General features: G+C 41.3%; 1 protein-coding gene across 3 annotated transcripts in view; it reads right to left on the bottom strand.

The window, feature by feature from the left end:
- CRYBG3 (crystallin beta-gamma domain containing 3) overlaps window positions 1-24,079 on the bottom strand; it is a 111,078-nt gene that overhangs the window by 1,593 nt on the left and 85,406 nt on the right. For 2 of the 3 annotated variants that reach the window (XM_036916564.2, XM_036916565.2), the window contains 4 exons: window positions 9,072-9,211; window positions 6,072-6,195; window positions 1,797-1,955; window positions 709-868 (listed from right to left, as the gene is read on the bottom strand). In XM_036916564.2, coding sequence (XP_036772459.2) covers window positions 709-868; window positions 1,797-1,955; window positions 6,072-6,195; window positions 9,072-9,211 — 583 coding nt within the window. Of the gene's footprint in view, window positions 1-708; window positions 869-1,796; window positions 1,956-1,986; window positions 4,888-6,071; window positions 6,196-9,071; window positions 9,212-24,079 lie in introns of those variants that run through there. The other variant, XM_036916566.2, reaches the window with a different exon arrangement.

The following is a 24,079-nucleotide window of genomic DNA, read 5'->3' as shown; positions in this document are numbered from 1 at the left end:
TATTTGTTCACACAGGTGTGTAACACAGTCACAAGCTTTTGTTCGGCCCACTGTGGGGTAGATACGTCGTCATGTACAAAGCACCCTGGAATGGGAAACTGAGTTTAAATAAGGCCTGGCTATTATTCATCTCAAATTGGATATTATGACTCAAATATTAAGAGGTATAACAGATGATTACGTAAGTGTGCTGCAACGATGTCTCAGGAACACAGCGCCCTGGCTCAGTCAGGTACAACATGTGTGTGTTTCTGATGCTGACAGTGGCTGTGTCTAACCCAATTAAATCCAAAGCCCTCAATAATGTTGGCCCTTATCTTGCTGAATTCAAAAACAAGTTTAAATGATACCTAGGTTTTAACTCAGGGCTTTTAAGGACTACAACCAGTGCACAGCAAAAAGTTAGAGATGTTTCCTTCTAAGAAACAGACGGCATTTTATGGCTGATGCTGCTTCAAACTTAAAATTGTTCTCAAAGATCATGTAGCAAATGAACAAAAACCTTCTTAGACTTTGTCCTTAGGCTTTTTCTTCTTGATCCATATAGCCAATTGTTAAATGGCATATCTTAAAGTTTTTTTTTTTTTTAAGCATAATTAAAAATGACTCAATATTTCTCTTATTTATAAAGGTTTCTTTTACTGAGGAGATTTGAATTTTAAAATTTTTTCCCAAAACACAAAACCCTGGGTTTCACCAGAGGCCCACCTTTAACATCAAGGACCAGCCGATCACTGAGATAGGAGCTGATGGTCCCGTTCCTGTTCAGCCGCCACTTCTGCTGGACCTGCCCGTGTTCGGCCCACAGGGCTACCTTCGCTCCAGGGGTGTCCCGGCCACCGATCACATCGAGACATGTATCACTGGCCTAAGAGGATTAAGAAATAAATTGGCAGCACTGTGTTTTCTAAAATGAATTGAATTAGGTCAATTTTCTTTCATGCGAACAAATCTAAGGCATGATTGTGTTTTATCTAAGAAGAAGCCATGTAGCATAATTATACAATTTCAGTAAAGTTTTTAAGTCTTCCTTATGGCTGAGGGGAGAAGATGGCACAAAAATGAACCTACCGTAATAGAGGTACTTGTTTGTAAAAGTAATCTGCATTACCAGGGGTGGGCAACAAAAGTTTGTTGAATTAGAATTAAATGTTAAGACCTGTTATTAGCTTAAATGTATTAGGTCAAGCTTGGTTTTCTTATAAAAACTTCAGGTGATGTGATAGATATCCAGACAATAATTACTTTAAGTGCTTTTCATTTTTGTTGAAGCATGAGAAGAGAGTAGATATTCCACTGGTGCTACAATAAAACTTGTGTTCAACTCCTCACAGCAGTAAATGTAATGGAGGGGGTCACAGAAAACAACCTACATTTTATTTTCTAAGCTTTCTCCAACTAAAGCTTCGTTCTTCTACTGCTTCATTCTGTAGTTTGAAAACGAGAAGGTTCCATTGTGTTTGGAATCACAAGGATAGCTGGCTTTATCTGGCAGAGGAAGGGATGTCTCACAAAAGCACAATCCAGTTTGGATCTAGTGACTTTTATCACTGGTTTAAAAAAAAATCCTTGAGGCATATCCATATGTGAGAACCTTAGTTTTTAGTTTAGAAGAAAAACTGGATTTTCTAGATCAAACAATTTAGTGATACACATGTCAGTAGAGAATCATGTAACAAACTGCTTCTTGGAGGCTGCAGTATTTTATGATGCCCTTTAATTTGGCAAAATTCTGGTTTCCAGAAGAAAAAACCAAAGATCAAGAAGGAGGGAGCAGTATGAGCGAGCTCTGTTACCTTGGATTTAAAGAGTCCCCGACAGTAGTGCCAGATCTGCGTCGTCCTTCCACTGTAGGGGGCAATGCACACTGAGGTCGCCCGTGTGTTGGCTCCATTTCCAGTGACTGTCAGATATCCGTCCTGGGCTCGGTTCTTTATTCTAATGTATACTGCGGGCTATTAAGAGGGGAAAGATAGACATTTAGAAGAAAACTTGTGAATCTATAAATCAATCCTTCCAAAGCAGGAAAGCTTAAGGAGAAGTGAGAAGTGATGTAATTTAGCTTATTTATATCAATATTACTCTTATTTCCTTTAGAAAATACATACGAATCAGTATTTTCTATTGGAAAATCCTTAGATCAGTGAGTACAAAGCTTCAATTGTACAATCTCTATACACTTCTATTACACTTTTCCAAAGAATGCCCTTTTGTTAAAGGTAACAGTTTCATTTACCACCATAGTTACATTGGCAAAGGGTGAATAGGTAGGGACGTGATGAGTTTCATTCGATCACTACTGTGTCCTTGCTGGTCTGGGGGAGGCAGGAGTAGGGACAAGGGCCAGGTACTACTGCACGGGTCTCCCAACAGCACAGCAAAGACAGCAGTGTTCAGACTGCTGTCCTGAGCTCTGTGCAAGTGCCAAATGACTGCGGGAGGCCTCGACAATCCCAGGTGGCTGAGGGCCCTAGCTGCTGTGGCACTCTCTTTGTTGACCTTTATACTCCAAGGGAAGAGATCATGCATGTTTAATCATTACAGAGGTATTCAAAAATTGGGTGACAAAGAACTTCATCCCTTAGGCCTGGCATATATACAATAAGTTGTCAAATAAAATTCTATCTAGGACTTGTCTCTAAGGATATTAGTTTATATTTATTGAGAGCTTAGTATATGTCAAGCAGTGTGCTTAATGCTTTCTGGGCTTCTGTATCGTTTGTTAGAATTAATAATCAGGACAACCCTTTAAGAAAGACAATTATGACCTAACTTTACAAGTAAGGTTGACACAGATATGGAGAAGCCAGGTCTGTCTACACCTAAACCCTCCCTCTTCACTAGGGAACTGAGGCCTGAGCTGAAATGCACTAGTTACTCTTAGACACAAGGTATTAAGAGAGACCAACTCTAAAGGTGGTAGTGTGAATAAGAAAGATGATGAAAGGTTGCAGCATGTCACTGATGCTCCACAGAGGCCACTCTTTCATCCCCGTGACTTAGGCCTCCAGTCTTAGTGTAATAAAATACAGGACACACCGTTCCCACCTTGGGTCTGTTACTTAATAAGGAGCATTTGCACTCCGAGAAACCCAAGTGGGAGGGAAATGCAACATGGTATTGTAAGTCCACCTGCAAATATTCCTCTAGGTCACACTTAGGACAGATCCCCATGAAGCCAGCTGAATTTTGGTAAATTGCTGCCATGTTTAGCCTTCCAAAGGAAATAAACACTCTAAGCAAATAGAAGAACAAATTTTTAGCCAGTAACTTAAAGCAGATAAAGATGACCTCTATTTAGCAAAATGTTTTAACTGTTTCAAATTACTTCCATATTCAGAATGCAACTGTAATGAACTTAAATTTCTGTCGTTCATAATAGGTCTATATTATAATTCTGTCTCCCACTAAAATTATTAATTCTTGAGGCTTCAGTACATCTTTATTATAGTCTTCTACCTTACACACATAAGAAAACAGGCGTGACCTTCACAGAGGACCTTCTAATTACGTTAGGGCCAAACAGCACAGTTTAAACCAATTAACTCAAGCAAGGTACTAATTACCCTTATTACACACATGTAGGCTGACTCCTCTGTAATTATACTATAAAACACTGATAGGCATTGTAAGTATCTTAGTGACTTCCTAATTCCCACCTTCAGAGGGGATCACATTATTCCTTAATTCCTGAACAAGAATATAAACTAAAGCAGTACCGACAGCCTTACCATAAAGGAAATATGACCCGTAACACTGTTTACAAACCCAGAATTCCTTTGCTGGGTTTCAAAGCTGTGGCCTAAACAGCCAAAGGGAAAATGATCTATTAAAATATTTTGAAAGTAAATGTTTAACCAGAATAGCAATCAGATAGCTCCTAAAGGACAATATAAGAATATCACATATAATGTCAAAAAATTTCTGGGTAAAATTAAAAGGCTATTGTTCTAGATGTCCTTTACCTCAGGACCCTGAACAATGGTCAGGGACATCCTTCCCCCAGAGGAACCACCTTTCGAAACTGAGGGCAGCGTTCTTAGTGTCTGACTTGACTTGCAAGTTTCTAACAACAGAGGATTAAGCATTGTGTAGGAACAGCTACACTCAATTCCCACTTCTGCCTTGCTGTTTCCCATGGCTTTTCAATGGGATTCCCATCACCCCATGAGACAGGAGTGAGGAATAAGCCAGATGTGAATGTGAGGAAATCTGGCACCACACACTCTGTGCCAGGAAAGCCCACTAATGTGCAGGACCCTTCAGAAGAGCACCTCTGGTTCTCTCAAGAGACACTGTGAATGATAAACTTTAGAAATAAGTGCTACCATATTAACATGACCATGTTGTATCCGACTCTTTACACACATCATCTTACTTAATACTCCTGATATGAGAAGTAAGCAGTGTGATCAGTTTCACCAGAGAGGATTCTGAGGTGCCAAGAGACAGAATGAGTCATCAAGTCACTGGTCGCAGCAGCAGAGCCAGGATGTGGGCCAACAGGGGCAGAGCGGCAGGCAGGAGTGTGGTGTGCACGCATGAGAAGGGGGCAGCAGACCAGTTGGGTTAATTCTTAGTGGTCTCCTGTTGCTTTAACAGTATGTCCTCTCTGAGCATCAGAGCCTCAGTACTTACATCACTCAGCTCAGGGCCTGGAATATATGGTGCCACTCTGTAAATGATCTTATTTCAGAGGAAAGTAGGGTGTGACTGTTTAAGAACACAAATTTTAGGGCATGACAGAAGTGGGTTCAAATCCTGCTTCTGACACGTAGATGACTTCTGCCAATTTGCTTTCCCTCTCTGAGCCTTAACTTCCATGTCTAGAAAATGGGGTAACTCTTACCTTAAAGGAAGGTTTCTGGAATTGATGAGAAAGTGTTTCTGAAGGGATAGAGAGAAGTACAAATGGCACATCCATTGACCATCACACCCCTGACAGCCTAGTGCGGGTTTCCCGCTCTCCAGGAGTCCCCCCCCCCCCACTCCTACATGCTCATACTTCCTTTCTCTGACCTGGATGTAGCCTGTGGTTTTTTTGATCATTACACTGCATTTTATGTTACTGCTTTGAGTTGGACATGTTTGTACCCAACAAAAATGTAAGCTCCAGTAAGGAAGAAATGTCTCTCCTTGATTCTTCCATAATTCTCTGCACAAGGTCAAACCTTCATTCCTCCACTAAACAAATAGTCTCTGAGTTCTTACAGTGGGCCGGACATTGTGGCAGGCACCAGGGACAGAACCTCCAGCAAGACCCGCACAGCCCTGCCCTCACTGGGCTGCAGCTGGGCGAGAAGTCGCCCTCTTGAGTCCAGCCATGACATGTGCTCACGCACCACAGGCACTACCTGGCGGCAACAGCAGCAGGTCGGATCTGACTCTGATTCAGAGAGAGGGGGAAGAGGCAGCCTGAAGAACCTGACGCTCAAGCAGAATTTAGGGGGTGAGTGCGAACGAGGCAGGCGGAGAATGAGGGAAGGAGCTTCCAGACGCGGGCACCGCCTATGCCGGGAAAGCACCATGTACACTGGTGCATGTGGCACAGCCACAGGAGTGCACACTAGACCTGAGAGGCGCAGCTGGAGAGGTGAGGGCAGCCGGCCACGGAGGCCTGCGGAGAGATGAGCCTGCACCTACCCCAGGTGCCATGGGACGTGTCTGAACAGATGACTGACAAGCAGTACATGGGCAATAAATACTGTTTTAATTAAATTGCCAGGATCTACCCTGAGTATTCTGTAAGTGGGGGATATTCCAAATGCTTAGTGAACTAGTATGGTCTCAGCATTCATTCTTGTTTCCACTGCTTGCCATGAATGTTTCAATATTTATTTTCCCATGAAAAATCAACAAGGTTGAAGTCTTTGGACTCAAAGCTTAAATCCAATGTTGACCTTAGGTATGAGTTTATGAATTAATTAAAACCTATAGATTTCCTAATCGAATCCCCCCTGTATCATAAATGGCAAACAAAATAAAATGGTCAGTATTTCAGATACTGTGGTTTACAAAATTTCTATTAGAAAATTGAGCTATTTTGGATCTTACAGTTCCTCTCTCCTTACCTGCTTCATAGGACGGAGGGAACCAATTGTTTTCCATCCACTGAATGATGTCCAATTTGGGATTTCATTAGGCTCAAGAAGGATTTGTCGTCCCAAGAAATTGGATCCTTCATAAGCTATCCACCTATATGACAGCAGGCAGAAAAAAAATGGGGTACTTACACACAAAAAGCAATCTCTTACCAAAGTACCTGTTATGATACCACAGAGGGTTCACTTTTTAAACCCCTAGGTGTTTACGATTTTTAAGAAAAAAAATGTGTAATCCTGTTTTTTAACAGAAAAGGCAGGGTAGACTAGGAGAAAGTCTATCAGACTGGGGCTCAAAACATTTGGACCCCAATTAGGATTCTGGTTTCCTTACTTCCAGTAGATGGTTCCTTTAGCTCTAAAATTCTGCATTCCTCTGATAATACCAAGTCTTTTTCCCTAACACTTTAACATTCCAAGATAGACCCTACACCCTCACCATCACCCAGTTAAATGACACTAGTTCACTCTACTGCAGTGGGCTCAGCACCGTGTGCCCTTAGGGGCCTCCCCCAGGGCACCAATGACCTCTCCAGACACACCTCCTCCCACAGCTTCTCCGAAGCCACTCAGGGTGACTTAAAATTATCTCCCAAGATGCCCTGTCTTACTCTTACTTCAAGGTCTGGCTCCTTGGCAAATCCTTCTCAACACCCCAGGCCTTTCACTGGGTCAAGGTAAAGTGCAGAAAGCCAGACAGGGCCTCGAGGTGAGAGTCAGGAGTCTCAGTGCTCCACAAACACAGCCCTGCCATTCCTCACAGACTGACAACAGGCTGCACAGCGGAGGCACGCTGACCAGCTGGGACAGACGAGGAAGGCCAGTAAACTGCAAAGACAGCTGGTCCCCTACAGAGTTTGCTGAGCCCTGGTTTTGGTGTTATCAAGCTGGATGGCTAAGGAGAATCTGCTGGGAGTGCCAACTCTCCGTAATTCTCGGCAGGGCTCACGGTCACTGCAGATGGTGCTTTCAGGAACACGTGTGGAAGATGAGGTGGCTGCCCTGCTCGGTTCAGACAAGGCCCCCTGCTCCCCACAGCTGAGATCAGGCTTGGCCAAATTATGGATGAACAAGATGGAAGATGTTCCCTCCACCCCTTCTTGCCTACAAAAATCTACACCATCAGACTGGTGTAGAGTCGGGATAGCATGGCCGTGGAGAGGTTTGCAGATTCTTTAAATAGACAGCAAGTTTCAGTTATAAAGTCTAGGCAAGATTCGAATACATTGTACCTCATTATGTATTCAGCTAAATAAATTCCACAGTTGAGAAGTGTTAAAGCTTGGTCTTCACTATCATCCCAGGTCAGAGATATGGGGTAATATGGGGATTAAAAACAAAACAAAACAAAATTTGTCATGAGGGTATCAGGCTGTGCATGAAGCAGTATCTACAAGCCTCCCCAGGCTAGGGAACTTCAGGCCACCCTCACCGTTCCTTTGGCCATGTACTGACCCTCTCACAGAGAATGTAGAACACTGAGACAAGGTGGAAATAAGCTAAAGAGAAGAAATAATGATGTCAAGGTAAAACGGCACCAGTTTTCCGCAGAAGAGTCAAATAACCTGGTGAGAAACTTCCAGAGGTGAGTCAGTAACTATCAATTCCACTCAGGAATGTAAAAATGTATAAAAATCCCATATCGCAGGGATGCAGAAGTCAGTTCAAACAGATTTAGTAAAGTGGTAAAGGGCATACTGGAATAAATTATGCGATTATTATTCCTAGAGTAAATCAATTTATGTTTAATGAACATCCAACCATGTGAAATGTTTTGCAAAAGGAAAACTTAAATTGCTGTACATGTGCATAATACAAAAGCCATTTATTACAATAGTTGACTTAATTTTCAAATTGATTTACATTCTTGGCATTCCCTTCCATTATCCCACAACATTTAAGTTAGCAGGGTTGATTATTACACAATTTAAAAATCATAAGAAATAAATGTGTGTGTGAGGGACCCGGGGAAGGCAGTATAACACAGAGAAGACAAGTAGTGATTCTATAGCATCTTACTACACTGATGGACAGCGACTGTAATGGGGTATGTGGGGGGACTTGATAATAGGGGGAGTCGAGTAACCATAATGTTCATGTAAATGTACATTAATGATAGCAAAATAAAATAAATAAAATAAAATAAATCATAAGAAATAAAAAGATCATCTTTATACCAGTCATCAAGAGGTAGTATGATCTTGTAGTTGACTTTTGGTACAGACACACCAATGGTGCCAGAGGAAGGGCAGGCTTACGGGCACTCTCCAGAAATGGCCTGGGAGGCAGATTTTCCAGGAAGCATTAGAGATTCAACTTCAGGGCCCCTCACTTGCAGGTCTCTTACTGTTTTTGCTCTAAATAAATACGCAGGCTTGTATTTATGTATCTATAACTTTTCATTTATTTTCTTAAAGAAGTCTCCCAGATTGTAAAAGTGCTGGCCCCGTACACCATAGATGCACTCCTGACAACCTGAATGAACAGCAACAATGGTGTGGGCGACGTTGGCCAGGATTTGGGGCATCAAAGTAAGTACCGTGTACCCTGCAGCAAACAGCTCTAGAATGAGATGTCAAATCAAAATACAAGAGAACGCTATTCATCTTAACAGTTGTCACTTGTCTTTAGCATGCAATGGTGCTGAGCTGTCTTAGTTGATGATTTAATAGGTTTCTCCTGAAAGGAAAGTAGGCTCAACTGGTTAAAGCCATCTGACCCACCTACTCTGAGACACATACTCTGAATACAAGGGCAGCCCCTCTTTCCCCAAGGGCTCTTCTCCCAGACCACTGCATCTATGACATGCTGGACATGGTCCACAGACTTCTTGTACTTAAACAGAAAGTTCAATTATTATATTGCAAGCGAAAAGGGGTAGAGTACCATCAGACCAGAACAGAGCAGCCATGGAGGAATTCGGTCCTAAAACAGTGTCTGAACCAGGCCATGCCCTTGTTCCATACTTACAGTCCACTTTTTACCCACACGGACTGGGTGTAGAAGTGCAGATCCTTGTTCAGAACAGAGTTCACAGCCTCTTCTAGATGTAACTCTCTTCCCTCACAATGTTCCAGAGCAAAAAGGCTAATGGAAGGTTCTTCAAAAACCTAACAGCACAGAAAAGAGAAGGCATCACAATACAGGGTGGCCGTACCTCAGTGACATCCCTTTCAGAACACAGGGTACCCTGGATCCACTGTCAAATGCAGTTTGCGGCTCTACCCTCTAGTGAAGCTATAGTCAAAACCCCACTGGTGAAATTAGATTCTATCCGTAATTCATATTTACTTTTTTGTAAACTAAAAGTGAAGTTTCAAAAAAGCAATCTTAAACGCATAATAAAAACAAACACTTGGTTCCAATCACACATGGCCTGGTTGTGCTGTAATGTAGACCACATGTGGGCCCTGCCAGTGCTTTTAGGTAGCAACAGAATAAACACGGAATGGAATGGCATCCTTATCTCTCCGGAGCCCCAGGAGCAGTCACCAAGAAGGCAAGACTCTGAGGCTCTAGGTTCTTAAAACATTCCTAGGAGGGAGAGAAAGGCGTTTTAATTTAACCAAAAGTCAGAATGCACAAGGACAGGAGTGATTTCTACATTACAAGTAGTCCCCAAAAGTAATCCCGAACTCCTCAATTCAGACAAGAATAGAATCAATTTTGTTCTTTTCCATTCATTAGTATTATGTAAAACACCATATCAGGAGACTCTGGGGAATGAGGAATCAAAGCAAGGCGCCATCCTGTGTTTGGGGCGCGGCTGACTCGTGGCTCCATTACAACTACAGATACTGCAGTGTAATCCGGGGCAGAGGGGGATATGCCCACGGACTACTCAGTGGGAGGCCAGATTCTTTTCAGCAGAAGGGAGCAGGAATCAAGGAAGCTTCATGCATGTGGTGGTGTGTGCGCTTGGTCTCAAAGGAGGAAATGTGCTGGGCAGGCCTAGAGAGAGCAGAGGTACCCTGCACGAGGGGAGACAGAAATGCCAGGGGGACAGGAGGGGAATGTCATCTGGAATGCACAGTCCGACAGGAGGCACCCTTAAGTGTGCCCTCTGTTTGCCTACTTCTCCTTGACACTGACGGGGTGGAGACAGAGTTATTGCCAGTGGGGAGTCCTTGAGACTTCTAGATGGGGTGGGGGGTGGGGCTACTGAGCTGACATATCTGTGACTTGCACATGAGAAACAGCACTTGTGCAGGCATTCAAGGACCAGTAACTATAAGCTGACAACTGACCTGCAGACGTACCTGCATAAGAGCAAAAGGAATTATAAGTGTTATTCCCTGCAGCAGGGTTTGGAATAGGAAAGGATGTGAATTACTTAATTGTCCACCAGTAGAGGTTTAGTTCAGTAAGTTACGATACATTTATAGAGGAAGTCTATACAAGTGTCAAAAAGGAGATCTTTGTGACTGATCTTCAATTCTTCTGAGACAAATACAAAGTGGCTATTCTATGACCACCTGTCAGGAGATTCGCATCTACGGAGCTAAAGGGCACCGGTGGGAGCTGTTCTTCATGGCACGCCTTTCGGTACTTTTTGATTTTCAAACCGAGTTATTACTGTTTATTCAAGAATTTAAATTGGTAATTATCACACATATGTATGCTTGCATATGTGTGTTTGTATTTTCCTTTAAATGGACTTTGAGAAATTAATCTGGCAACATGAGTGAAAAACTGAGAGAATGGAAGTACGAATATAGAAAGAGAGCCAGACCTCAAACGAGGATGGGCAGCTGAAAGGTTAGGGCCGGTGAGCAAGGGGTGCCCAGAAGAACCACCGCAGTGTTAACACAGACACGATGTGGCAAACAAAGGGAAGGAGTAAGGAAGGAAAAAGATGTGGAGAGAAGTGGCTGCGAAGTGGTGCCTGGTGAAATTTGCCATATATAAGCAACTGATGGGAAAAGATGCCCAACAGCTAAGAATGTGCATTTAGAACTGGATGGATGTTTTAATGTTGAGCTACAGGCAGGACAATCTTAACAGAAATGACCAACAGCAGTAGACCTTTGATCTGGAGTTCAGAGAAAAGATCAAGTAACTGAGAAGGTAAGCTTGGGAGTTTTCAGAATTGGGGCAATACCTGGAGCCAGTCACGGGTGAGAAAATGGAAATGGAAGGAGGAAAGAACAGCACTGGCACACGGAAGGGGCCTGTGGAGGGGGCTGAGTACAGGCACTCCAGGAGGAGAGCCAAAAGAGAAACATCATGGAAGTAAAGTGGAAAGAAAAACCACAGGGGGTTTAGAGGCTCTGCCCCCTCCCTCCCCGCCTCCCCCGGCACAATCGAAAATCTGAGCATAACTTTTGACTCTTCTGCTGTTAGCCTACTGACTGGAAGCATTACTGATAACATGAACAGTCAATTAACACCTATTTTGTATGTTCGATGTATTATACACAGTATTCTTTAAAGTAAGCTAGAGGAAAGAAGTGTTTTTTCAAATTGTTGCTAATCTCCAAAACAGAGTTCCCTTATATATCTACTGAAAGAAATCCATGTGTAAGAGGACCCATGTTGTTCAAGGGTCAGCAGCATCAAGAAGGTGCCCACAGGATCACTCTTCTGATGCGAGGGCGAGTGGAAGAGGCTGTGGCTTGGCAGGAGCTCCAAGGGGCACGCCGGAGAGGGGTGTGGGCTGTAGATTGTCAGGGCAGAGGAAAAGTGGTGGGAAACTGTACACAGGGTGTCCGGGATACTTTTTCAGAGAAGTTTAGTGAAGAGAGGACAGGAAATGGGCTAGTGGTCTGTAAGAATGCTTGTGGGCACCGGGGAAGGTGGTGGTGAACAGGAAGATGCTGAATAATGCAGCCGGAGGGGGGTGCTAGGGAAGAACTGAGAGTTCCAATCCCCCATTTCCCATCAGTTCAGAACCTCTGACTGGAAGCAGTCCACGAGGGAACTGCTTTGAAAAGGATGACCTATGCATCCTCTGAAATACAAGGGAAGAAGGAAAAAGAATGCCAAGAAGCTTCCATGTTTTTAAAATAGGGGAATGTGTGAGTAATTTTCTCTTTATATTATGTGGTGAAGGTTCCATGGTGATGAGGGGAAGCCTAAAACACTGTCCAGAACTCTTTGCAGTGAAAGAAATGTGTGTCCACACTGTGTGGCATCGCAGCTGCCAGCCACTTGGGGCCACTGAGCATCTGAGATGCAGCCCCCGCTATAGAGGGGCTGAATTCACTTAAGGTTGAATGACCCCGCCCAGTGAGCGCTGTGGTGCTGGGCGGTGCAGACACAGGGCTTAGGGGTGCCGGGGCGTGCGATCGTCACCGCACGCAGCAAGACTGTAAATTGCTCAGGACGGAGCTGCCCGGGAGCACTGACGCTCCTTCAGTAAACACCGTAAACTGGGTCAGGGATAGAAATTTGTCTCCAGTCACTGTGTTACTGAGTGACTGCAGGCACAACCAGGCACTTCTTCTATCTGCAAAATAAAAATTGGAAGTATCCCAACAGTTTACAGAAGAGAGTCCCGAAGGGTAGGTTAGAAATGTAGCTAACAGCAGACAGCAGACTCCAAATTACCCACTGAAACGGGTGACTGAACATGAATGGATAATCAAAATGCGCAGACAAGGCCCTGACTTTCTCCAACATCTTCACCCTTAAGCTTTTTTCATAAAAGTGTTTCAGCTTACCTCTTACACATCTACTTGTTGAGTTACTAATTAGTAAGGAAGGGAAGGCAGGCAAGGAGCCTGGACAGGGCTCCGAGTCAACTCAACAGCAATCTGCTCCCCAGCAGAGTTTGCTGTCATACAATAGATAGGTTCATTAAAGACAGTTAATGCTGACATGATGTAACTTTTTAAATCCCAGAGGGAAAACAATGAAAAACTTACTGTGAGAATGTGATTTAAATGCTAAGCTTTTTCTTATTCTAAAAAAAATAGGACCTGTGTACACTTTGCCTCTTCCTTTGCAGAATGCCCACAGAACGCTGCCATTATCACTCAAATTGAATCCAATTCACTCTCCAAAGATGATCTGACAATTCTATCTAGAAATTTAACCTAAGGAAACAATGACAAATTTAACAGAAGGGATCACAAAAAGTGTTTAAAAATGATGATCCAGGGAGATTGAGAAAAAAATTGTAGAAAATGACGAATATTCTTATGAGTTTACAAAATTAGTTAAGGATGCCTTCCCGATACATAAATGGGACAAGAACATAAACCAACAGCATTAATCAAGGAGGAAATACAACTGCTTAATGTAGAAAAATACCCCATCAAACTTTTCATTTGAGAACATCTATTGTTTCTAAGCTTAAAGTAATTCACCCTCTAGAGGTCTGACATATATTTAATGTGATTTTCCTCTATTTAAATTGTTTTAATTTAAATGGACTTAATTTATAAATATGCTTAAAATTATAAATAAACTTGATTTATAAATGTACTTTAAGGTTAAGACAGTAAGGTCAATGTAAGTGCTAATGCAGGCAGGATGGTGGGGGTGGTTAACAGGGAATCATTCAGAAATAAAGAGTGGTAAAGAACTATTTTAAAATAATATCTTCTGATACATTTTCCAAACATGAAAGTAGAAAGAAATATAAACTATTAATAGTCTTCAAAACTGAATATGACTGAGTGATCTGAACTTTCCAAGAACAACAGAAACCACCAGAATTTAATTACAATTTGAGCTCCACAAATGTCTTGGCCTTAGTCCATGTTAACTTAGAAGGCAGCCAACCTTTGAGGCCACAGGCTCTTAGGTGTCAGCAGTAACAGGGCATTCCTGCTGGGTCAAGCCTGAGCCATGCAAAGTGGAGATAGTTTCTAAAAGGAGGATATGGCTAAGAAAAAACTACTTAAAACAAATAGTGTGAATGAAATTTCAGTAAGGAAAAAAAGACACCTCATCATGCCCCCTCATTCCATCAACTAAAATAGTATTTTAAATGACAGTAAGAGTAATAACATATACAGGACTTAATTTGATTCACACATCATATATACATATACAGTCACAATCCCTTATCTATAGTGCTGATATCAAAAAGCTCTAAAACCCCAATTATTTTTCCTTATTTGGCAACAAAACCTGACTGAAGTAGAAGGCTATTTACAGTTATTTCTCCAATAATTTACACAGTATGAATATATTTGCTACAGAAATAGGGTTGTGTTTAATTATGGGGTGCTACCCAGAACCTCTAGGGGTGTGTCATATATGCTGTATGTGACCCATACTACAGTTTAAAATGTGAGAATTTCCAAATCCCCAAATACATTCAGATTAGGGAATAAAAACTGTATTCACTCATTTAATCCATACAGCTTCCTTTTGACAGGGGTACCATTACTATTCTCACTTTACAGATGAAGAATCAAGGCATGATCACACAGTTAAGTGGAAGAGCTGGCATTTGAATCTGGATGGTATGGACCCAGAGGCTGTGCTCTTAGAACTATAGTTCTAAAATATTCCAAGGACCTGTCATTTTAACAGAGAATATTTCTTTCTTTTTTGGTAGCATTCAAGTACAATTACATGAGCAACATTATGGTTACTAGACTCCCCCTATTATCAAGTCCCCCCCACATACCCCATTACAGTCACTGTTCATCAGCACAGTAAGATGCTATAGAATCACTATTTGTCTTCTCTGTTATACTCCTTCCCCATGTACCTCCCCCACTACATTATATGTGTTAATTGTAATGCCCCCTTTACCCCCTTATCCCTCCCTTCTCACCCATCCTCCCCAGTCCCTTTCCCTTTGGTAACTGTTAGTCCATTCTTGGGTTCTGTGAGTCTGCTGCTGTTTTGTTCTTCAGTTTTTTTCTTTGTTCTTATACTCTACAGATGAGTGAAATCATTTGGTACTTATCTTTCTCTGCCTGGCTTATTTCACTGAGCACAATACCCTCTAGCTCCATTAACGTTGTTGCAAATGGTAGGATTTGTTTTCTTCTTATGGCTGAATAATATTCCATTGTGCATATGTACCACATATTTATCCATTCATCTACTGATGGACACTTAGGTTGCTTCCATTTCTTGGCTATTATAAATAGTGCTGTGATAAACATAGGGGTGCATATGTCTTTTTCAAACTGGGCTCCTGCATTCTTAGGGTAAATTCCTAGAGTGGAATTCCTGGGTCAAATGGTATTTCTATTTTGAGTTTTTTGAGGAACCTCCACACTGCTTTCCACAATGGTTGAACTAATTTACATTCCCACCAGCAGTGTAAGAGGGTTCCCCTTTCTCCACATCCTCGCCAACATTTGTTGTTGTTTGTCCTTTGGATGGTGGCGATCCTTACTGGTGTGAGGTGATATCTCATTGTGGTTTTAATTTGCATTTCTCTGATGACTAGCGATGTGCAGCATCTTTTCATGTGTCTGTTGGCCATCTGAATTTCTTTGGAGAACTGTCTGTTCAGCTCCTCTGCCCATTTTTTAATTGGATTATTTGCTTTTTGTTTGTTGAGGTGCATGAGCTCTTTATATATTTTGGATGTCAACCCCTTATCGGATATGTCATTTATGAATATATTCTCCCATACTGTAGGATGTCTTTTTGTTCTACTGATAGTGTCTTTTGCTAAACAGAAGCTTTTTAGTTTGATATAGTCCCACTTGTTCATTTTTGCTTTTGTTTCCCTTGGCCGAGGAGATATGTTCATGAAGAAGTTGTTCATGTTTATGTCCAAGAAACTTTTGCCTATATTTTTTTCCAAGAGTTTTATGGTTTCATGACTTACATTCAGGTCTTTGATCCATTTCGAATTTACTTTTGTGTATGGGGTTAGACAATAATCCAGTTTCATTCTCTTACATGTAGCTGTCCAGTTTGCCAACACCAGCTGTTGAAGAGGCTGTTACTTCCCCATTGTATATCCATGGCTCCTTTATCATATATTAATTGACCATATATGTTTGGGTTAATATATGGGCTCTCTATTCTGTTCCACTGGTCTATGGGTAGGTTCTTCTGCCAGTACCAAATTGTCTTGGTTACTGTGGCTTTGTAGTAGAGCTTGAAGTTGGGAAGCGAGATAACCCCTGCTTTATTCTTCCTTCTCAGGATTGCTTTGGCTATTCGGGGTCTTTTGTGGCTCCATATGAATTATAGAACTATTTGCTCAAGTTCATTGAAGGATGCTGTTGGTATTTTGATAGGGGTTGCATTGAACCTGTAGATTGCTTTAGGCAGGATGGCCATTTTGACAATATTAATTCTTCCTACCCAAGACCAAGGGATGAATTTCCATTATTAGTGTCCTCTTTAATTTCTCTTAAGAGTGTCTTGTAGTTTTCAGGGTATAGGTCTTTCACTTCCTTGGTTAGTTTTATTTCTAGGTATTTTATTCTTTTTGATGCAATTGTGAATGGAACTGTTTTCCTGATTTCTCTTTCTGCTAGTTCATCATTGGTGTATAGGAATGCAACAGATTTCTGTGTATTAATTTTGTATCCTGCAACTTTGCTGAATTCAGATATTAGTTCTAGTAGTTTTGGAGTGGATTCTTTAGGGTTTGTTATGTACATCATGTCAATTGCAAACAGGAACAGTTTGACTTCTTCCTTACCAATCTCGCTGTTAAGTATAATGTTGGCTGTGGGTTTGTCATATATGGTCTTTATTATGTTGAGGTACTTGCCCTCTATACCCATTTTGTTGAGAGTTTTTATCATGAACAGTTACTGAATTTTGTCAAATGCTTTTTCAGCATCTATGGAGATGACATGTGGTTTTTGTCCTTATTTTTGTTGATGTGGTGGATGATGTTGATGGATTTTCTAATGTTGTACCACCCTTGTGTATCCCTGAGCTGAATCCCACTTGATCATGGTATATGATCCTCTTCATGTATTTCTGAATTTGGTTTACTAATATTTTGTTGAGTATTTTTGCATGTATGTTCATCAGGGATATTGGTCTGCAGTTTCCTTTTTTTGTGGTGGCTTTGCTTGGTTTTGGTATTAGAGTGATGCTCTGTTCATAGAATGAGTTTGGGAGTATTCCCTCCTCTTTTATTTTTTGGAAAACTTTAAGGAGAATGGGTATTATGTCTTCTCTAAATGTGATAAGATTCAGCGGTGAATCCATCTGGTTGGGAGTTTTGTTCTTCGGTAGTTTTTTGATTACTGATTCAATTTGATTGCTTTTAATTGGTCTGTTGAGATTTTCTGTTTCTTCCTTGGTCAGTCTTGGAAGGTTGTATTTTTCTAGAAAGTTGTCCATTTCTAGGTTATCCAGTTTGCATAGTATTCTATAATAATTCTTTGTATTTCTGTGGTGTCTGTAGTGATTTTTCCTTTCTCATTTCTGATTCTGTTTATGTGTGTAGATTGTATTTTTCTTTTAATAAGTCTGACTAGGGGGGTTTATCTATTTGGCTTATTTTCTCAAAGAACCAGCTCTTGGTTTTTTCTATTGTTTTATTCTTCTCAATTTTATTTATTTCTTCTCTGATCTTTATTAAGTCCCTCCTACTGCTGACTTTGGGCCTCATTGTTCTTCTTTTTTCAGTTTCAATACTCATGAATTTAGACTGTTCATTTGGGATTGTTCATTGGGTTTTCCTTTGTAGGTGATGTTTTTTCTCTCTCTGACTGCTTTTAATATTGTGTCCTTGTCTTTGATCTTTGCCATTTTAATTATTATTATATGTCTTGGTGTTTTCCTCCTTGGATCCCTTGTGTTAGGAGATCTGTGGACTTCCATGGTCTGAGAGAGTATTTCCTTTCCTGATTGGGGAAATTTTCAGCAATTATTTCTTCAAAGATGCTTTCTACCCCTTTTTCTTTCTCTTCTTCTCATACCCCTATAATGCAAATATTGTTCCATTTGGATTGGTCACACAGTTCTCTTAATATTCTTTCATTCCTAGAAATCATTTTATCTCTTTCTGCCCAGCTTCTCTGTATTCCTATTCTCTCATTTCTATTTCATTAACAGTCTCTTGCACCTCATCCAGTCTGCTCTTAAATCCTTCCATTGTTTGTTTCATTTCTGTTATCTCTCTCCAGAATTCATCATTTAGCTCTTGCATATTTCTCTGTAGCTCTATCAGCATGCTTATGACTTTTATTTTGAATTCTTTTTCAGGAAGATTGGTGATTTCAGACTCACCAGGCCCTCCCTCTGGTGTTTTAAGTATTTTGGACTGAACAAGGTTCTTTTGCCTTTTCATGGTGATGGAAGTGATCACTGGCAAGTGGCATGTGTGTCAGCTGGGAGAACAAAGTCCCTTCCTGCTTGTTAGTCGCCTTGCCCTTCTCTGCTGCCTGTGCCAGTCAGCTGCACACAGGGAGCAGCCTCTGGGTTAATGACATGAGCTGCTGTGGGCGGGGCAGCCCTCAGGACAGCCTAGCGCATTGGTGGTGGTTGCAGGTGAGCAGCGTGTGTTCTCCTGCAAGAACGGCAACCCTTCTTTCTTTCGTAACTCTGTGCCGGTATCTGCTGCCTGTGCTGGGCAACCGCACACAGGGAGCAGCCTCTGAGTTGATCCCATGAACTGCTGTGGGCGGGGCAGCTTTCGGGATGGCCTAGGGCACTGGTGGTGGTGGTACGCGATCAGTGCATGTTCGCCACCAGAACGGAGCACCTACATACTTCCCATTCTCTGCGCTGGTTTGCTCTGTCTGTGTAGGTCATCTGTGCACAGGGTGCAGCCTCTGGGTTAATCCCGAGCTGCCATGGGCAGGGCAGCCCTTCGGATGGCCTAGGGTTCTGGCAGTGGTTGCATGTAATCAGCGTGCATTTGCCGCAAGAACAGAGCCCCTACATGCTTCGCGGACTCCATGCCAGTTTCCTCTGCCTGTGTTGGGCAGGCGGGTGCAGCGGGCAGCCTCTGGGTTAATCCCCTGAGCTGTTGTGGGTGTGGCAGCCCTCAGGATGGCCTAGGGGTTGCAGGCAAGCAGCATGTGTTCACCGCGAGAACACAGCCACTTTGTGCCTTCCGGACTCTGTGCCAGTCTCCGCTGTCTGTGTTGGTTGACTAGGGGCAGAGGGCAGCCTCTGGGTCTGGCCCAGTTAGCTGCGTGCTGGGAGAAGCCTCTGTGTGGTTGCTCTAGGCAGGGCAGCTCCTCAGTTGCTCTGCAGCAATGGCAGGTCAGCTGGTTTGCTTGCAGTGCCAGCAGGGGAGAATGAACGGCAAGCTGCTTATCACCATGAGGGGCTTCAGAGCTTCTTTGCCACCCAGGGGTTTAGGGCGTATGAAGTTCCTTAAAGTTTCCAGCCTGCTGGGCTGAGTGTGCCAGGACAATCTTGTCCACCTGTTAAACCCTTGTCCCTTTAAGACTTTTAAAGCACCCGCTTTTCTTTTGTCCCAGGGCAGCCAGCTGTGGGAGCCTGTTCACAGTCTTAGTCTCGGACTTTGCTTTTCTGTTCCTCTAATATCCCGTACACCATGCAATGTGTGTTTGTGCTCCCAGTGCAAATTACTAGGGCTGGTTATTTAGCAGTCCTGTGCTTCCACTACCTCCTCACTCTGATTCTTTTCCTCCTGCCAGTGAGCTGGGGTGGGGGGAGTGCTCGGGTCCCGCCAGGTCACCACCGCTTTGTATCTTACCCTTTTTTGTGAGATGTTGAGTTCTCGCCAATGTAGATGTAGCCTGGCTGTTGTACTGTATCTTCTGGTCACTCTTTTAGGAATAGTTGTATTTGCTGTATTTTCAAAATATATATAATATGGTTTTGGTAGGAGATTTCTACCACCCTACTCACACCACCATCTTGAGAATCTCTGTGTCCAGAATATTTCTGATGTGTGATATTATCTGAAGCACATGACTTCAGCTTGCTCAACTGGGCAGCATATATATGTCCCCCTATTCTTACCAATCCTTCCAGCATAACAGGTGTGTCTACCCTCTAAACTTGAAGTTCTGAGACCCAGGTACACATACTCTGCTAAAACGGCTTCATCATATCAACACATCTTCAATTTAATAGGAAAAAAAATTTTTAATCTAAGCAACTGATTTTTGACTTAAAAAAATACACAAACTTGTAGTTTGGCACTGTACAGCTGAGTTCCAAATCACCACTTATATGGAAAAGGTTTTGATTGTGCCTCAGGGCTACATTAACTTGTGAGACTCTAAATATAACACTTTTATTTTCAAAATATTTACCAATCAGCCACTGAGAATAGCTGTATCCATACAGCCCAATGATACCACTTCACCTCATTTTTGCCAAATGAACCATGGCTAAAAACGAAGGGCAACTGGACCTAATTAAAGGAAAGTAACCATGAAATACTTCATATAGCACTGCATTCCAGAAAATACAACAGTGTGCTGGGAAACACAATTATCTGAAATGATACAAATCTAAAAGATGGCTCATAAATCCCTAATAAGACTCTAATCTGGAATCTTCTAAATTTGGCCTATTTAAAAGAAAATCATATATAAATACTTTCAGCCCCCAAGTCCTGAAGTTGCACAACAAATATCATTATTGCCTATGAGCTGTTATAATATTATTGATTCCTTATCATATACTAAAGGCTTCACAGTTCCTAACTCATTTAAACCTCACAATTCATCAAATGAGAAAGTTGAGGCTTAGAGTGGCCAGAAACACACCAGGGCCACTCAGCTAACCAGCAGAGAGCCCATCAGGCCCCAGACCAAGCTTCACAGTGAACTACAGTCCTCCTTGGAGAGCCTCTTTCATTTGGTTTAGAAAATCAGTTTTATTATAGATCTTTCAAATTGGTTTTCTTTTTTAAAAAAGTTTTAATATGTTTCAAAAAGACTAAATAATATATAGATGACCAAGTACCCAACACCTGAAAGTAATACATTTTACTATATTTGTATCAATTTTTTTAAATATATAAAACCTAAGAGGTACAGCTGAATTAGAATTCAGCCCCTCTCTAGAGATAATCACTATGAAGTTGTGAATCCCTCCAGAACACATATCTACACTTTACTAACAGTTATGCATCTAGTTTTTAAATCTTACAGAACTGCCTCTTACTGTAACATTCTTCAGTGCACACACACTTTCACTCACTGTAACCATGCTCCTGCATTTCCTCACGTGAACACACTGTAGCTCCTTTCCTCCGGGAGTGCTGCAACAAATATCCTTCTTTTAACACCCCCCGAATCCCCAGGACATGAATAATCCCATTTCTCTGCTACTGAATCAAACCTTGCTGTCCAATTTTCAAATGTTTGTATCTAAAGTAAGATAATATTACCTAATTATTGTTTTAGTTTGCATTTAACTTGATAACTAATGAAGTTTAACATCTTTCTTCAGCCATTTTTTCTTTCTGTGAACTGCCTTTGCATATCCCCTACTGATATTTGAGGTAGGTTTTTCTTTTTTCTTAACTGAGTGTTGAAATATTTCTTCTTACATTCTGTACACTAAACCCTTACAGGTTATAAGGGCTGCAGATATGTTCACCCAGTCCGTGGTGTGCTGTGGTAGGTTGAATAATGACTTTCTTAACTTCCACTGCCCCACCCTACCCTGCAAAAATGGCCACTTCCTAATCCCTGGAACCTGTGAAAAAGCTACCCAACATGGTGAAAGGGACTTCACATATAAGAGTTAAAGATGTTGAGATGGGGATATTAGTCTGGATTATGCAGAAAAGACCCAAGGGTCCTTACAGGAGGCAGGAAGTCAAAGAGAGGATAGAGAGCAGAGCTGATGTACTTTTAAGGTGGAAGACGGCCATGAGCCAAGGAGTGCTGGGGGTGTCTAGGAGGTAGAAAAGCTACGGAAACAGATTTTCCCTCAACATCTCCAAGAAGGAATGTAGTCCTACCAATATCTGAATTTTACCCCAGTAAGATCCATTTTAGACTTCTGATCTCCAGAACAGTAAAATAGTTTCTGTTATTTTACACCAGTAAGTTTGTGGTAATTTGTTACAGTAGCAATAGGAAACAAACATACTTGCTTACCTTTCTCTTACTGACTCATTTTGTGCTTAAATTCATCTTACTCCCATGTCAGGAGGATGTAACTATTAATAGCCTACTGTTGATCAGAAGTCTTACCAATAACATAAAGTTGATTAACACATTATTTTGTATATTATATATTGTATTTTTACAATAAGGTAAATTAGAGAAAAGAAAATGTTTTTTCAAATTGTCACAAATCTTCAACAAGTTTTTCAATATATTTACTGAAAATAATTTGCATATCAAGTGGACTCTTGCAGTTCAAACTCATCTTATTCAAGGGTCAACTGTACTTTCTTCTAAGTTTTAAAGTTTGTTTTTCACACCTAGATTTCCATTAATCCTTCTATAACTTAGATTTGTGTTTGGAGTAAAGCACGATTCTAACTGTACTTTTTCCAAGTCAAGTGCCATTTGTCTGAACATAATTTATTTAACAGATCATAATAGTACCACTGTAATGCTATTTCTTTACCTTCCAAATTCCATTCTTTATGGAGGTGAGTTTCTTTGCCATCCTACTGCACTGTTCTGTGGTCTCCATGCACCAAGACCTGCTGTGCTAATTAGGGCTGTACAGCCCAGCATGCATTTGGTCGGACGAGTGACCTGGCCAGTTGTTCTTAAAAGTCATCTTGGCTAGTGTGGATCCCTGTCTTTTCCAAATTAATATTAGGATAAACTTGTCATGTTTTATACCATCCCAATCCCCTTAAGAAAGATGGAAGATTCTGAAAGCATTTTGTCTGAAATCTGTATTATTTTGGGGAAGGCCATGTCTTTACAATATTGAGTCTTTTCATCTACAAAAGGTTTTATCTCACCATCTTTTATGTCTTCAGTAAAGTTTTTATTTCCCCCATAAAGGACTTACTTGCCTTGTTAGATTTATTTTTAAGCAGTCTGTAGTTTAAATGGCATTCATCTTGTATCCAGGAATTTTTTAGCATTCATATTAATCCTAAGAATTTATCTGTAGATACTCTTTCCAATTTTGTTTCTTCCTCTATATTTTTTTGGTTTTTGTCTTATTTAAGTAGCTAGGACTCAGAGAAGTGGCAGCAGTAGAGATCTTCATCTTCTGCCTGAATTTAAAGGGAAATGCTTCAAATGCTTCACTCATAAGTGTAATGTTTACTGTAGGTTTTTCCTGGCCTTTATTTTTAAACTCTACACAGTAGTTAATATTGTTAGTTATAATGCAGATGGGTTCAGTTGAAAAGTTTAAGAGTAACCAAGCTTTTCTACACTTCATTCTGTGGCTGGATTTACAGCCTTCTATTTATAGCTGTGTCCCTTATTCAGAGCCCTTACACAGAATGAATCACTCACTGTCTTGCCAATTCTTATGCTACCTCTTTAGTTCATTCCTGTCATCACAGTCATAATTTCATTTGAAATTTCTCTATAGCCTTTCTTTGCTCTGCCTGCTTAAGCTGCCAGGACTGGATTATTACTTCAAAGGAAGCCAACTTCCACGCCACACCACCATGGAGACACTAAAGCAGCAAGGAGCAGACTTGCTCCCATGGAAACATAATAAAAGCAGGTTACCCCACACACTACTAGGCCAATGCTTAAACACTTTAGTTTCCCCACCCACCTCCAGCTCCTAACCAACTGATTTGGGGATTGTTATGTGGCACAACCTTACAGAAACTAATATACCATCTTATTCCTTCAGACCATGTAAGTCCTAAGGCTGGATACATTTTTCATGTCCAATTAGAAATATGCTCAGGATACTTACCTGCAACAGACGTGGAGGCTGTCAAAGATTTAAAAATGCCTGTTCTAACAGTTTCTTTACAGAAGAGTTGAATGAGGTCTAAATAAATTTAAGTGATTTGCTCAAGGTCACAATAGTGAGAAGCAGAACTAGAAACTGCGCTCCCAGTTCCTTTCACTGTAAAATGACTGCAAATTATGCATCTATGGGCCTCTAAAATGTAACATTATATTTGCACAAATAGAAATCAGCCTGCAGCAAACTGTTATTTGTAAAACATACCAATCTTATATGAAGATTAAGTATTAAGACTC

The sequence above is a fragment of the Manis pentadactyla genome, chromosome 1 (genome assembly GCF_030020395.1).
Source record: "Manis pentadactyla isolate mManPen7 chromosome 1, mManPen7.hap1, whole genome shotgun sequence".
Lineage (NCBI taxonomy): Eukaryota > Metazoa > Chordata > Mammalia > Pholidota > Manidae > Manis > Manis pentadactyla.
This window is presented reverse-complemented; position numbering and strand designations above follow the sequence as displayed.